The 16,275-nt window shown below is 37.4% G+C and overlaps 1 protein-coding gene across 6 annotated transcripts in view; it reads left to right on the forward strand.

The window, feature by feature from the left end:
* Positions 1 to 16,275, forward strand: part of TRIP12 (thyroid hormone receptor interactor 12) — a 70,995-nt gene that overhangs the window by 44,251 nt on the left and 10,469 nt on the right. For 4 of the 6 annotated variants that reach the window (XM_062499629.1, XM_062499632.1, XM_062499631.1 and 1 more), the window contains 21 exons: positions 498 to 566; positions 680 to 845; positions 1,547 to 1,664; positions 1,805 to 1,961; positions 2,270 to 2,423; positions 2,958 to 3,186; positions 3,897 to 4,015; positions 4,615 to 4,822; positions 5,850 to 5,950; positions 6,071 to 6,245; positions 6,604 to 6,745; positions 7,610 to 7,801; positions 8,460 to 8,611; positions 10,428 to 10,600; positions 11,043 to 11,116; positions 11,211 to 11,410; positions 12,176 to 12,303; positions 12,586 to 12,737; positions 13,199 to 13,341; positions 14,557 to 14,713; positions 15,702 to 15,800. In XM_062499629.1, the coding sequence (XP_062355613.1) occupies positions 498 to 566; positions 680 to 845; positions 1,547 to 1,664; positions 1,805 to 1,961; positions 2,270 to 2,423; positions 2,958 to 3,186; positions 3,897 to 4,015; positions 4,615 to 4,822; positions 5,850 to 5,950; positions 6,071 to 6,245; positions 6,604 to 6,745; positions 7,610 to 7,801; positions 8,460 to 8,611; positions 10,428 to 10,600; positions 11,043 to 11,116; positions 11,211 to 11,410; positions 12,176 to 12,303; positions 12,586 to 12,737; positions 13,199 to 13,341; positions 14,557 to 14,713; positions 15,702 to 15,800 (3,108 nt within the window). Of the gene's footprint in view, positions 1 to 497; positions 567 to 679; positions 846 to 1,546; positions 1,665 to 1,804; positions 1,962 to 2,269; positions 2,424 to 2,957; positions 3,187 to 3,896; positions 4,016 to 4,614; positions 4,823 to 5,849; positions 5,951 to 6,070; positions 6,246 to 6,603; positions 6,746 to 7,609; positions 7,802 to 8,459; positions 8,612 to 10,427; positions 10,601 to 11,042; positions 11,117 to 11,210; positions 11,411 to 12,175; positions 12,304 to 12,585; positions 12,738 to 13,198; positions 13,342 to 14,556; positions 14,714 to 15,701; positions 15,801 to 16,275 lie in introns of those variants that run through there. The other 2 variants (XM_062499630.1, XM_062499634.1) reach the window with 2 other exon arrangements.

Genomic DNA, 16,275 nt, shown 5'->3' on the forward strand with positions numbered 1-16,275 from the left:
TCAGGTGAAATTTTTTGAGCATTTAATTCAACTTTTAACTAGAGCTAATTTCAGGGCAGTCTTTACTTGTGTCTTTGAATTTGCTGTGTTGTCTGTACTGCATAATACCAAAGTCAGTTTTCATGTAGTTTGTAGAACACTAGCTTTCACTCCTGCTTATTGTCTATGACTCCTGTTACTTTGGTTTTGTAGCTTTCTTCCCTATTGTTTCCTCCTTGCAGAATCCAAAAAGAATACTAGAGATCAATTTATTAATCTCTAAAGGTCCCTGAAAGTATTTGTGTTGCAAGTGGGGGGGTGTTTCCCAGGGAATATGTAGGATGCACAGCTGTATCGTTAGGTCAGTTTAGACTGTCAGTGAATTTAAGAGGTGTGGTGCTCTGTAAAATGTGATTAGACTGGCCCTTCTGCAGGAATTTTATGAACACCTCAAAATGACAGGATGTTCTAATGCAAGTTAAAATATTTCAATTTAAACACAACTTTTTTCATAACAGGACAAAAAGTCTGTTGAAAGCACTTGTCTGTGTTTTGCACGGCTAGTGGACAACTTCCAGCATGAAGAGGTGAGAGTGTGGATGGGGGGTGCATTTTTACTTTCTTTTCCACCCACCCCGTTTCTCTTGAGGGCTCACCTTTGAAAGACTAACGTTTCCCATTTTGTTATTCCCTCCTGAAGAACTTACTGCAGCAGGTTGCTTCCAAGGACTTGTTAACAAATATCCAGCAGCTCTTGGTTGTGACACCTCCTATCCTGAGCTCAGGAATGTTCATCATGGTGGTGCGCATGTTCTCCCTGATGTGCTCCAACTGCCCCACACTTGCAGTCCAGCTGATGAAGCAAAGTGAGTTCTTACTCTTCCATGTTCTAGGGGCACTGTTCACATTAATGCCTACAGTCAGTATGGATCTCTGCACTTGATTATATAAATATTCTGTTCTTCTATTTTTTCTCTTGCTATTTTCCCCTGGGATAAAAAGTTTTAAGTAAACTTGTTGAAAGCTTTTATCCAGAGGGGTTTTTATTCTTTTTCCTAGTTCCAGCTGTTGTCATTGCAGTACTCACTTAATTTTGAATCTGTATTGGCTGCACAAGCTACCTTCATTCCAATACAAGCTGAATAACTATTTTTCTAGTTTTTTCCCTGTGGGGGAACCCTGTGCTTTAACTACTACTTCTATGGGAAAACATTAACAAAAGTAACTGCTATAGAGCTGTCTTAGTTGTCACTTGTTTTCTTTGTTCCATCTCACAAATTTTGACTGACTGCTTCCACTGTATCTTTCTCGGTTTTCTTCTGTGTCTTGTATATTTAATGGTATCTCTCCCCTAGTTGTCTCTTAAAGGAAAAAAACCACAAACCCACAAAAGCCACGAACTCCAGATCTGAGAACAAGCACATTTCTTAGTGTTCAAAGAAACACTTTTGTCCTACAGTCCACACTCTGTTTGCTTTAGGCAGTAGTTATCTCTTCTGTGTGGTGTTCAACAGAAAATGGAATCCATCTCTGATACAGGCAGTCTCATGAATAATAATTTTTATAGATATTGCAGAAACGCTTCACTTCCTCCTTTGTGGAGCCTCAAATGGGGGTTGTCAAGAACAAATTGACCTTGTTCCACGAAGTCCTCAAGAACTTTATGAACTTACTTCTCTTATCTGGTAAGTCTTGAAGTCGTGGATTTTGGGCATGATTGGTATGTTAAAATCCTTAAGTTCACTAGAATAAGGCAAACAGTTTTCAGCTTAGATGGACTTGATTGTATACTTCTAGTAAAATACTGTTTTAATGTTCTTTACAGTGAACTGATGCCTTGCCTGCCAAAAGAGGGAATCTTTGCTGTTGATACTATGCTAAAGAAAGGAAATGCACAAAATACAGATGGTGCAATATGGCAATGGCGAGATGACAGGGGTCTCTGGCATCCCTATAACAGGATTGATAGTCGAATAATAGAGGTAGTAATTCCACACATTTGTGTGGTGATGCTTTTCAAATCTGCGTGCGGTTGTATAGGGAATTGAGTGCTTTCTCTGTCTTTAAAAATATCACTCTTTATCTTTCTGAGTAAGAAACACAAGTTTTCTCAAACATCCTGCTGTAATACTGCACTGTTTTGGTGTTCAGCCATACCAAATGATATAATCACTGTTCTTTACTCTGTTTCTGTCACTGTTTTTCCTGCTGTGTTACCCCTCTCTTCACCTGTCATTTAGTTTTCTCTTTGTTAGGGTTTTCTTAACTTCAAACTCTTCTTTGATTTTAGGCAGCTCATCAGGTTGGTGAGGATGAGATAAGCCTGTCTACGCTTGGGCGTGTCTATACTATTGATTTTAACTCTATGCAGCAAATAAATGAGGATACTGGAACAGCTCGTGCCATTCAGCGAAAACCAAACCCTTTAGCCAATACAAACACTAGTAAGTACAGCTCAGGAAACACCTGGGCTCTCCAGCTGTGGCTAATTTATGCTGGGTTGTGCAGCAGTTTACTGCTTAACTAATAAATTTCTTAAGGCTTCTGTGGAACATCAGTGTTCTGATGTACATGAATGAAGAAAGCTTCATAACAAAACTCGTACTGTTGACATTTTACTGTATGCCTTTTAATGTGTGAACTCCTCCTGGGACCTGAAAGTGTATTGAACTGGGAGGGAGCTGGGGGTGTTCCTGGCTTGGGATTTCTGAAATAGTTCTATTCATATAGCTCTTTTATTTAACAAAGACTCTGTGAGGACTTCTTATTATTGTGCAGAAATGTGTAAGAAAACTGAAGAAAAAACCCTAAATTTCCCGAAGGAGGAGATTTTTTTACCTACTTACTTTGATTTGTGGTTCTCGAATTTTATATCTTCAATTTGAGAGCTGAATTAAATCAATTTTAACAGAAGAAAGTAAACATCAGAGCAGAGATGCAAAGATCTGCCCAGTGATTTCTTGTGTGCTTTCTCACAGGTGGACATTCGGAATTGAAGAAGGATGATGCTCGAGCACAGTTAATGAAAGAGGACCCAGAACTGGCAAAATCCTTTATCAAAACACTGTTTGGTGTTCTTTATGAAGTATATAGTTCTTCAGCTGGACCTGCTGTTAGACACAAGTGCCTTAGAGCAATTCTTAGGATAATTTATTTTGCTGATGCTGAACTTCTGAAGGATGTGCTGAAAAACCATGCTGTTTCAAGGTGGGCTCATTAACTACTGCAGATTTAATTAATTCTGAGCTTACAGCTCAAACTTGTGATTACGTTTTTTGAATCATCTTTTCCGGGGCAAAATGATACTTTTAAAGTCTTACTTATTTTCCAGACTCTGAGGCTGCCAGCTCTGCAGGAATTTATTTGCATCATAGATTTTGCAGTAGTTGCCAATGCTAGATATTCTTACTGGAAATTTAGGTGGCCTCTGGCTGTGTCTACTAGGAGTGTCTAATATTGCCCTTTATTGATTTTTTTTTTTTTTGATTTCTAAAACTTGCCTATGAAATTCTCTGAGGGCAAGATGACTTTTGAGGTAATACAATGTGAACAATAGCAGACACTAATAGTATTCAACTGGCAAGTTTTATTCATGAAACCTCTCCTACATGTTACACATAAAGTTGGGGATCTGAGGATGCAACTGGAAAATAAACCAAATAGTTTTTCTGTGACATCAGAGTTCCAGAACACTGTGTTTATAAATGACTCTCTCCTTTAAGCCATGTTAAAACGTGGTAAAAGTAATATAGGTAGGAGGAGAGCTGTTTGTCCTTTTATTCATAGCTCTATAAAAGCGCTACAGAATTTTTGTTTTCAGTCTCCAGTGCTGTGTGCAAGATGAACTGACTTGATTAAAAAAAAAAAAAACAAACAAAAAATCCAGAAAGCTAATTCTAATAAATTATCTGTTTTAGTCATATTGCCTCCATGCTGTCGAGTCAAGACCTTAAGATAGTAGTTGGAGCCCTGCAGATGGCAGAGATTTTAATGCAAAAGTTACCTGACATTTTTAGTGTTTACTTCAGAAGAGAAGGTAAATCCTGATTTCTTTTTTTTTAATCTCTTCACCTCTTTATGTAGTGTTTTGAAGATGTGTATCCACTCTCCCCGAGGTGTAAAATTGAATATTGTTCTTGAATAATAAAGGCAGATCTATGCAAGCTGTCCTTATATTACTAGGGAGGAGCTGACCCACACTCTGGAGGAGAATGAGCTTGTGTTTTCAGAATCTGAAGCAAGTTTGTAGGGGTTTATTAGATACTAGTGAACTCACTTAGGCTGAAGAGGGCCCACTGAAATTATGTGGGAATTCTTAGTGAGACTGATGAAACTGATGAATCTTTGGCAGGAAGTCTTTGTGCTTGGGGGTTTCTTTAGCTACTGTTCATACTGCTCAAATACTTTGTTTTTAAACTTCGTAGGTTAACTTTTTGAAGAAAAGGTTGAACTGCTTTTAAAGCTTAGTATTGATGGGTGGGGTGAGCAAATACTGCCATAGTCAAAGCAGAGGTTCAAGTAACACTCAGTTCTGCATTTTCAAACACCCTTGTTCCTGCCACCACATTCTACCACCCCCTCATCTCCCCCTGCCCCAGACCAACCCACCAAACAAAGATCTCTTCTTTCTCGAAGGAGTGATGCACCAAGTGAAAAACTTGGCAGAGTCTGAGGCTTTGCTAACAAGCCCCCCAAAAGTATGCACTAATGGTTCAGGAATGCTGGGAACCACTACAACCATAAGTACTGGGACAGCCACTGCTGCCAGCAACGCCACTGCAGATTTGGGCTCTCCCAGCTTACAGCACAGCCGGGAGGATTCCTTGGATCTGAGCCCACAGGGGTAAGTGCACTTCTTGAAAAATCATCTGTTTGTTCTGGCTGTGCTGCTTTCTTGTGGGGTTTTGGGTTTTTTAATCTTATTTTTTTGGAAAAAAAGTCTAGAGTGACATGGGCTGCCCACATTATCATCTGCATTTTGCTGTGGTATTCTCTAAAGAACTAAATTGGAATGGTGTTGAATTTTTTAATGGGTAACTTTGATTCATTTTGTATTAAATGTTTAAAAGAGGAATAAAAGCAGTGTTCTGATAGTTAGGTCATAATCATATTAAATAATTTTCCATTTTGGGAGAATGTAGAGAGCAACAGCCTGTAGTCTCATCTAAATGTTGAGGACAGTGATTCTTTCAGAGCTATGGGGCATGGTTCCTTTCTGCTGGAGACTGGAGAAAAAAGAAATTATCCTTCAAGTTTTGTTGGAAGGCAGTAATTTTGAACACTTGTAGAATTAAAATACAGTGTAGGAATAAATTACTAGTTTACTCTTACTTTAAAGGTCAAATATTTGTCACCTTAAACAAGATTTGAAATATATGAACTTGTGAAGTGTAGTGATTGATGAGTAGAAATGCCACGAATGGTTGAAGAAGTGTTTTCTGGGCTTTTGTAGGGGAGGCATGTCAAATATCCAGTGTTGGATGGTGTTCATTCAGTAGAAATTTGTGGAATTTTTTTTTTTTTTCATTTAAAGTGTATTCAAATGAATGAGTGAACAAATAGTTAGACAAATTAAAGCATGAAAATCATGAGAAACCTCTGTTTAGTGTCACCTCTGGCTGTATTTGGCTGCTCATAATAGAAAGATGACAGCCATAAAAGCCCTTTCTTTTTGGATGGGGTTTGTCCTGTCAATTATAGAGTTGAGGACCCTCCTCCTAGATCAGGGAATACCCTTGTTATGGGATGGAACCTGTTCTTTAATTCTCAAGGAAGTAGTTGGCAGATGCATCTTAAACTGAGGGAGGGGTGTGTGCATGAGTATATATTCATGGGTGGAAATAAATAACTTTAATTTTAAAATTGGACAGACGACTGAGTGATGTTCTGAAGAGAAAAAGACTGCCAAAACGAGGGCCAAGGAGACCAAAGTACTCCCCTCCAAGAGATGATGACAAAGTAGACAATCAAGGTAAATAATTCTTAAAGTATGATGCTTTTATCTCCTCTTGAAATAAGCTTATAAACTGCAGAAATAGCTAGCTGTAATAAACCTGTTGATTCTCTTAAATTTTGTCTTTACTTCCTCCAGCTAAAAGCCCTACAACTACTCAGTCTCCTAAATCTTCTTTCTTGGCAAGTTTAAATCCTAAAACATGGGGAAGATTAAGCACACAGTCCAACAGTAATAATATTGAACCAGCACGAACAGCAGGAGTAAGTGGTCTTGCAAGGGCTGCTTCCAAGGATACCATTTCCAATAACAGGTACACGCAGAGAAAAATCACAATACTTGTAACATGATGTTGACTATGATCTGGTGATTAAATAGCAGCTACAGAGGAGTTGGAGCTTAACTACAGTTAAAAAAAAATCGGGAAAAAGAATCAAGAAATTAAGGTAGAGAAAATACCTGAGTAGCTTAAAGTTGATTGGTAGGGAAAAATTGGACTGAGTAAAACCGCAGGAAGTGATCTGTAGGGAAAAGTACTTGTCTGTGTTGGAATAAAAGCAAAGGGTTTTCTGTGACTGCTGTTTAACCTGGAGAGAATTATACTCAGGTTGTATTTACTTGCAGTATTGGTGTATGCAAATGCTAAATGCCTTTTGTGTGCTTCTTTACAGAGAAAAAATTAAGGGCTGGATTAAGGAGCAAGCCCATAAATTTGTAGAACATTACTTTAGTTCTGAAAACATGGACGGAAGCAATCCTGCACTAAATGTATTACAGAGACTTTGCACTGCAACTGAACAACTCAACCTCCAGGTTAGAAGTGACAAACTTATGGTGGGGTTGGGGAGGGGAGGGGGAGTAATTTCTTGGCTTGACTTATGAGTCATTATGACTTGGAGTAATTTTTTAGAATGAGTCTGACACACACCACTTACGATAAAAGACCACTCCTAGTAATATGTCATTTGCATTGCATTTTAATTCAAATTCAGAAGTTCAACAGTTAAGTGTCAGGGTTTGACTTTCTTCTTAAAGAGCAATGCCTTTTGTAGTGAGAACTTTGAGACTGGAGGGAGAATGAGAGGGAAGCAGCATTTTGTTAAAATGATAGAAGAAATGCAGATCGGGGTAAATGTGGTAGCATGTCAAGAACTCCAGCTTTGCTTTTTAGACAGTTGTGGTCCTTGATACGTAGTCCAAACATGTGACTTGTAAACCAGCACAAGAGCTGAGCCTGTATTGAATGCTTTGATCTGAGCAACCATTAAAATATGAAACTTCCTCTCCTCCTTACTCCCACACAGAGGTCACGTAAAACATACATCAATCTGAGTTGTGGGGGTTTTGTTAGTGTTTTTTTTTTTTTTTTTTTTTTTTTAAACAGAAAGCACTCCTGCTTGGAGCTTATCTTTACCTTGCATAAGACAGAAATGGGACCTTGTATTTCTCAAAGTAGAGGAAATGTGGAAGTTGTCTAATGTCTTCGCTTGAACAGAGACATGCTTATCCTCACACTACTTGCCCCGTGTTGCTGCTTCTGTTGAGTTACTAGACATTCCAAACTTTCCCTTTTTTTCCCACCCTTCCTTTAGAGCTATTCCATGCACTGGAAATAAAACTAGAATTTCTGAAGCCCTTAATCTCTGGGTAGTAAAGCACTCTCTTCCTGTTTTTCAGGTGGATGGTGGAACAGAGTGCCTTGTAGAAATCCGTAGCATTGTCTCGGAATCTGACGTCTCCTCATTTGAAATCCAGCATAGTGGATTTGTTAAACAACTGCTGCTCTATTTGACATCTAAAAGTGAAAAAGATGCTGTAAGCAGGGATATCAGATTGAAAAGATTTCTTCATGTATTTTTTTCTTCTCCAGTAAGTTTTCTTGTTTATTTTTTCGGCATTCTTAGTTGTCTTTCTCTCAAATTTTCTTTCTCAAAAAACCATCTGGGAGGTTCTGTATTTACCTTATCTTAAAGGTGAAATACAGAAAAAAATGTTTATGTCGAAGTTGTGTAATGCTGCATGTTTCACATTGTTCCATTTCTTTATAGGTCATGAGCTTTTTTGAATACCGTGTAATTATAGGAAATTCCACACAGCAGTGGAAAAATGCTGCAATGGCCAATTGTCTGAGTCTTGAACAACTTAAAAGTTATTTCTGTCTTTTTAGAAGTTGATACGGAAAGAGTTTGGATAGTACTATTATCACTTAGGACTAAACACTGCAAGAAACTAGTGCTCTATTTAAAGGAAGAAGTTAGAAGTGGAAGAGAGGAAAGCAGATAACTAAAAGTTCCAAAAAGCTTGTTGCTCATGGTTAAGGGTGAATGCTTAAAATCTGTTGGACTATTCAGTTGAAACCAGGACAGAAAAGTACATTCTTTGAAACAAGTCTGTCATAAACCTGTGTCGTTTACTCATCCTGATACTGCTGCTACTTTCAGTGAGAGCAGGGATTGTTAATTTATGGTTTAACTTGTTCAGCATGGTTTAATTCAAGCAGGCAACTAAAGACTGGACTGTATTTCAGCTTCCTGGAGAAGAGCCCCTTGGAAGATTAGAGCCATTAGAAAATGCACCTTTGTTGGCATTAGTCCATAAAATGAACAACTGCCTCAGTCAGATGGAACAGTTTCCTGTTAAAGTGCATGACTTTCCTAGTGGAAATGGAACAGGGAGCAGGTAAGGATTAATGCTCAGGTAACAGTTTTGTTGGAAGCTTTTGTTTTCTGAAACTTGTTTCAAACTACACTAAAAGTAGAAGTAGAATTACAAGAAGAGGTAGTGGAAACTTCTGACCATGTTAAAGACAAAAGCAATTGCAGGGTGTTTTGGTTTTTTTTTGGTTGTGTTTTTTTTTTTTTTTTTTTTTTTTTTTTTTTAGTCAGTGGAAGATTAAGTTTTTTACTAAATGTTTGCTTGCCATCTTAAAACTTGTCTCACTTAAATTGGGAGTGATAAACTTTAAACACAGTCTCTAAGTTTACCCTTTAAAAGTCCAAATGTCTTCCTTGTCCCAATGTAACAAACACTGGAAGGAAGCAATCTATTTATTGCTTGGATACTGATGTTTTTTAGCAGAGTAATTAAATTTCAGAGAATGTATTACAGTGCTCATCTTGGTTATTCATATACGTTCTGTTCTCTAGGACGATAGTGGATTAAGTGGAAAGTCTTGCCTGTCAGTAGGGTTTAAAATAGCTGTAGACCTGCCCTGAGTCTTAAGATACAGAATAAACTTGGAGTCCAACTTGTTAGTTGTGTTTAAAATAAGAAAATCTAAGTGACTAAAGACCTGTTTCTACAATTTATTTTCTATACTTTGAAAAATCAACACTAGTTTTTATTTATTATATAGCAGTGAATCTGTTTCAGTAGTGCTGCATATGTTTTGAAAGTATTTTTTTGGTGCTGACTAAAAGCTCAGCATGAGAGGAGGAGCATTAGAAGTGAATTTTTGAAGACTTTTCTTTAAAGTTAGAAATGCCAGGTAGTGAGGAGAGGGTTTTTTTTTCATTAATGGTGACACAACATCCATTTAATTTGCTGTATTGGAGTGTCACATTATAGCATTAAGCTAACCAACATTAAAATTCAGTGCTTGTTTTTTATGAAACTTAAAATCAGTGGGAATTAATGCAGTACACAGATTTCTTATTAGAAGAAATTAGTGTCTCTATACTGGGTTTTGCAAATAGTATGAGCTCTGTAATTTCAGAATGCTTCCTCTACCTATATTATATTTGTAAAAAGTGGGATGACTACCAAAACTAAAAGGCTGCTAATTATAGGAGCAAAATCCTGCTGTTCTTTTTGATAGCAAATGCAACACAGGAAGCCAGAGTCATGTAGCATTGTTTGACTGCAAGTTTTACTGTGGATTATGTCAATGAGGATTTTGAGGCATTAAGTTTTGGTAGTCTTTTACTAGCACCTGGAAATAGAAGCAGCCCAAGATAAGAGGCTTGCTGTATAAAACCAGTTGGCTTGAGTATTGATAGTTTAGTGAGGTGGAATGTATATATAAGCTATTCTTGGCAAGAAAAAAATGGAGCTTTCAGGTTTTCTTTAGGTCCTTACTGGAAAAAAACCCATTTAAATGAATATTTGTGTTTTCCATGCGCATTTCTGATCCTTGTTGCACTGCACATAAACACAGCTCTAAATCTCCTGTGCCATCAGCTGACCACTGAACTTGTTCATATTTCAAAGATGGTCAGTATAGGCCATGTTGTAAACAGACCTCAGACTGGGCTTTCTCTCAATTCATGTAGCTTCCAGATCTTGTTCATCTTGGGTTCTGGTGTTCTTCTAGAAGAAAACTGCTAATCTATTTATCCAAACCATAGTAGCTTATTTTTAGAGAAATAGTCTGACAAATAATACTCTGAACAAGTGAAATAGTAAATGCATGTATAAGCCTATTTTACTGCATTTCTAATGCAATTATGGTTATTAGATTCTTTGTGTAGCAACTTTTTTCACAAATTATTTTGAGTTTTTCTCTTAACAGAGGATCCCAAGCTTTAAAATTCTTCAATACACATCAATTAAAATGCCAACTGCAAAGACATCCAGACTGTGCTAATGTGAAACAGTGGAAAGGTGGACCTGTGAAGATTGATCCTCTGGCTTTGGTACAAGCCATTGAAAGATACCTTGTAGTTAGAGGTATTTATATATTATACAGTCACTTGTTTTCTTTTTTTGAATAGTTCCTGCTGTCAGTCTGTAAAAACCTGTGAGGATTATGCTGAAGACAAATGGAAGGTACCTGTGAAGATACCTTGCTCACAAAGGAGGATGTTAAAGCTGTAGAAAATCTTCCTTTTCTGGGTCAGACAGTTTCCTGTGATAAACAGTTCAGTCAAAATACTAACAGAAGTATTACTGCTTTACTTTCACACTGGCTGTAGCTTGGCAGTTTTGATGCTAGATGTTGATACTGAAATTTGTTCTAGTAGTTCTGAATCTTACTGTTTTTAATTGATACATTTTGGAAGGGTTTTAAAGTTTAAGTAGTTACAGAGTACCAAAGCATTGTTACCTTTGGTGAAAAACAAAACAAAACCAAACCAACAAATTAGTATGTCTTACTTCTCTCTTGCCTCAGGCTATGGAAGAGTTAGAGAAGATGATGAAGATAGTGATGATGATGGGTCAGATGAAGAAATAGATGAATCTTTGGTAAGCTTTTGCTATGGGAGTGTGGGGAGGGCCTTAAAGAAAAGCTATGCTGCAAGTTTCCTAACTTGTATGGTTGTGTTTATTTTTTGTTCAGGCTGCTCAATTCTTAAATTCAGGGAATGTGAGACATAGATTGCAGTTTTACATTGGAGATCACTTGCTGCCATACAATATGACTGTGTACCAAGCAGTCAGGCAGTACAGTTTACAAGCTGAGGAAGAGAGGGAGTCTACAGATGATGAAAGCAACCCACTGGGAAGAGCAGGGATTTGGACAAAAACGCACACTATTTGGTAAGTTTCCTAGAGAAATCCAGAAATAGCTTCTCCAGTTTACCAAATGTATATACATCAGGAAATTTGGACTATATGTCTGTCTACTTTCCATCCCCTCGAAAACTGTGGAGCTTTGACTTCCCTGATGTGCTTGAGATATTTAGTAAGAATTCATTGCTAGCACTTAAATAAAGCTGGTGAACAGGAAATGGGGAATTGTAAATGACACCTGCTAGATGGGGAGAAACCATTCTTAGTGTTAGGTAGCTAACCACAAACAGAATGTGCAGTATACAACTAATGGTCAACTTCATACTAATTTCCCCAGTTGATTGCTGTGAAAGCAAATATGTTCTTTGGCCATACTTGGCAAGAAACATTGACACGTGACTATGCTGAACATCTTAATGTTCAGTAGACTTTCTTTTTTAACACTTAAATATGCTAAAGAAAAAACAAGCAAATAAAAACCCATAAAACGACAACCAGAAAATGCCAAAACCTAAACCTAACGTTAACTTCAATCACTTTGGTGTTTTGTTTATATCCATTCACTTTCTCTCCTTCCAGTTCATGGAGCTGAAGGTCCCTGTTTTTTCTCCCCTGTGAAACACTTTGCTTCAGAGGCTGGACCATATCCCAGTACAGTGTTCTGTCTTTCTGCTTTTAACTGTCATTCAAGTAAAGTTCTGGAAATCTGAGAAATACCACCTTTAAAAGTGCTTTTGTTTCCCTGTAAGTTAGCATTTCAAAACATATTTTTCACTTCTGTTTACTTTTTAGGTACAAACCTGTGCGAGAGGATGAAGATGGTAATAAGGACTGTGTTGGGGGTAAAAGAGGAAGAGCACAAACTGCTCCCACCAAAACCTCCCCTAGAAATTCTAAAAAACATGATGAATTGTGGCATGGTGAGTATGGTGCTTTGCCGTAGTGTTAGATTTCTTCTCAGTCATTTCAGAACTTTCACAGTGTTTACTGCTACTGGTGTTTCTGTAAAAGCAGGCATAGTATAAAAATAGTAAGCCTGTATTTTTAGGTGTATGTTAAAACCAAAAGTAAGATACTTACTGAATTGTTTAACTGAACTGTTACAGTTAAGTGAATGCCATGGCTAATACTGCCTAATAATTAAAACTTGAGAAAACTTCTAATTGAATTGTTTTGCTAACATGTTTTTTTTCCCCTGCTAGATGGTGTATGCCCTTCGGTGTTAAATCCTCTGGAAATTTACCTCATATCTACTCCACCTGAAAATATAACATTTGAAGACCCCTCATTAGATGTTATTCTTCTTTTGAGAGTTTTACATGCTATCAGTCGATACTGGTATTACTTGTATGATGTGAGTAGAGCACTTTTAAAATTAATCTGATACTTGGTTTGGGACAGAACCATCTGTAACATTTTAAATAACATTTTCCCCCTGTCCACTGCCCCTCAAGAAGACAGAATAATGCAAATACTGCCATCTTCCCCTACATGTTTCTCTAACTTCTGAGAAGATGAAGGCTGTATATTCTTAGTCAGTCAGTAATATTTTCTTTGTACTGTGTTGAACACAATATCCGTGCTTTGTCCTTCCTTAAGTTCAAAGACCAGTGCTATTCCTGAAAAGGAAATCGGTAGTAAACATCTACTCAATCCTTCTTTCATGTCTGGGACTCTGGATGAACAAAATGGCACTGAAATTTTTTTTACTTTCCATGATAAGCAAATTAGAAGCATTAAAAATCTTTTTTAACAAAAACTTTGTTTCTTTCAGCATTTCTCTAACTAGACACACATTGCTTTTATTTAACACAGAATGCAGTCTGTAAGGAGATAATTCCAACCTCGGAGTTTATCAACAGTAAACTGACAGCAAAAGCAAACAGGCAGCTTCAGGATCCTTTGGTAATTATGACAGGAAACATCCCGACTTGGCTGACAGAACTTGGAAAAACATGGTATGAGCAATTTGCTGTTTAGTGTTTCTAATTCCAGTTCAGTAGGAATCTTGGCTGGGCAGCACAGTGCATCATCCTTACAGGGCTCTTGGGAGTGCAAAAGGTGGTCACAGAGGTCTTGCCAAGTTACATAGTGACACTTGAATGGATGTTCACACCTACATTGCTTCATTTAAATCGCAGTCTGAGGGGTAGATTGTGTGCAGAGCTTGAACCACTTCTTACAGGAATTGCTGAGCAATCTGAAGGTTTTCCATTGATACTTTGATTATTCAGGTTAAACTGCTTAATAGCATTCTTACCATATCACTGTATTTATCTTGCCATATTCTGTATGATACAAAGGATACCTTTATAAACTATACTGATAATTTTTATGAAGCTTTATACATAGTACTTTGTAGCATCTTGATACAGAGTACAAGCTGTAAAGCTCTTGCACCTGAAAGAATGAGAAATCAGAGTTGATTGGATTTTTCAGGTGTGTTAATTGCAGCAATACTGGTGATGACTACAGAAATGCATACTCTGAGGAACTCTGGCTTCTCATTTTAAAAATAAGATCTCTAACTTCATAATCAGTCCAAATAACAGATGATGAGCACAAATGTATATTCTTAAACATCTGTAGCATTATTTGCTCAGTATAACTGCCTTTTCACTTAATGCCAATGGAGGACCACACTGTTAACATACAAATGCCTTTGAGAATAGTGGAAGTGATAAATTAAAGAGTTTCTCTGGTAGTTTTTCACAGATTATTTAAAGTATTTTTTGCAAATGGTGGAAGGTAGAATAGTGGTGCTGCTCTAGGCAGGTTCTCGTATATTTCTGCTGTCAGATATGGGATCTTGAGCTTAAATCTTCAGTCTGTTGGATTTATTAATTGTAGAACAGTAGTGAACAAGGAATTTTATTTTCTGATGTAGACTTTGCACAGTCAAGGCATTCAAGTGTTTTGAGTTGCTTTTCAAGAAGTGTCAAAAGTTTCTGGAAGTTTTTGTCTCCTTCATACATTGCATTTCTCAAACTCTTGGTCCTAAGCACTGTAACTGAAACTGAAGTGTGTTCTGGAGGGCTTGCTTTGGAGGCTGCTTTCACCACAGAATGTAATAAAGCACTGTTTTCAGATACACTGTATTTGTTGTGTTTGAAACCAAATGCAAGTCAGAGATGCTGCTTGGAACACAGCTGACTAATCCAATGCTCTTCCAGCCCGTTTTTCTTTCCGTTTGATACCCGCCAAATGCTGTTTTATGTAACGGCCTTTGATCGTGATCGAGCCATGCAAAGGCTGCTGGATACTAATCCAGAAATCAATCAGTCAGATTCTCAGGATAGCAGAGTGGCACCACGGCTGGACAGGAAAAAAGTAAGTACATGTTGTTTAAAATGGAATGAAGGATCTATTTTTTTTTTTTATATTGTCTTTAAGAGTATCACTGTGGGTAAGGCTTATTTGTAGAACTTGGTGTTTTGATGGTGTAGTGAAGAAGGGGAGGTGGGTTTTGTTCCTGCTGTGTCCCCCAGCAGAAAGTACAGTGCCTTCTCCATGCTGGCCACATGAGGGCAGGAGGGGCACCCTGACATAATTACTGAAACTAAACTCCAGCAGTGAACACAAGAGTTTCAGGCAGCATTAGTGGTATTTCCACATACTGCCTTAGAGAACTGTTTGCTTTATTCTCAGAAGAATTCAGGTAATGGGATTTAGACCCTTAATAAACAAAAATACTGTCCTTGTCTTTGGGGAAGGTAAATCATCTGTCACAACACAATAAAAGTAAGCTGTGACTGTTTTAAATTTGGCGGAGTCTTCAATGTCTGCCTTTAATCTGGAGATATATTTTCTTAAAATAAGATCTCTTGTATACACTATATGATCTTGAATACCTGTGGGAAAAACCAGCAGGAGACAGCAGTGAGAATCAAGTTCAAAAAGAATATGACTGCCCACATGTAGGAATCCCAGTGCATTTGGGGTTTTTGTTTGGGCTTCAGCATCTTTATTTTCTTCTCTACACATTAGTTTGAGCTATGTAATGTCACATGACAGTACTTTGCTATATCATAGTCCTATTGCCATATTCTTGGCAAGAATAGTACTTATTAGTTCTACAGATGTAAATGTAAGGCATTGTTTTTTCATTTTATATTGAACACATTCATTCTAAACAGTTTTCATATGGAAGCAAGAATTACTATATCAAAGCATAAGCTTACAAATTGTTGATCCAAACTGTGGAACTATTGCCATGGGGTGGAAAAACATGCATAACTGATTTTTATCTCTTGTAACTGCTTTGGGAGCCGTAACTTAAAGCTGTAATTTCACTACATAAAACTTTTCTAATGTGTAGCGCACTGTGAACAGAGATGAGCTGTTGAAACAGGCAGAATCTGTGATGCAGGATCTAGGCAGTTCAAGAGCCATGTTGGAAATCCAGTATGAGAATGAAGTAAGTAATATCAATGCAGTCTTAATTTAACCCCTTTTTACTGGAGATTAATGCAAAATAGCTGCAGCTTTCCTAAAATGTCTTGATCAGACCTTTTGTCTTTCACATTGCTTGGTGCTGAAGAATTATATCCTTTAATTATCCCTAATCCACTTGGTAGTGATTTTTAGTTGCTAAGAGAAGCTGTTTCTGATCTCAATTTCATAAGCAATTGTAGTAAGCAGAGCTCATTTTTTTTTCTCTTAAGCAAACAGCTGTATGTGTTTCCCCTATGATATGGTCATTGGGTGGTTAATACTTTTGCTCCACTGTTACTTCCTCTGCTATGTGGTCTTTCCAGGCTGCCCCTGTCACGTTGTAAATGTTCCTGTAGTTAGGTTCCCTAGATGCTTTTTGCCATGCAGTCTTTTTTTTTGATAGAAAATAATGTATAATATTTCTCAGACTAAGTCAAGATTTTTATATTCATACTGAT

The sequence above is a fragment of the Cinclus cinclus genome, chromosome 10 (genome assembly GCF_963662255.1).
Source record: "Cinclus cinclus chromosome 10, bCinCin1.1, whole genome shotgun sequence".
NCBI classification, from domain to species: Eukaryota; Metazoa; Chordata; class Aves; order Passeriformes; family Cinclidae; genus Cinclus; species Cinclus cinclus.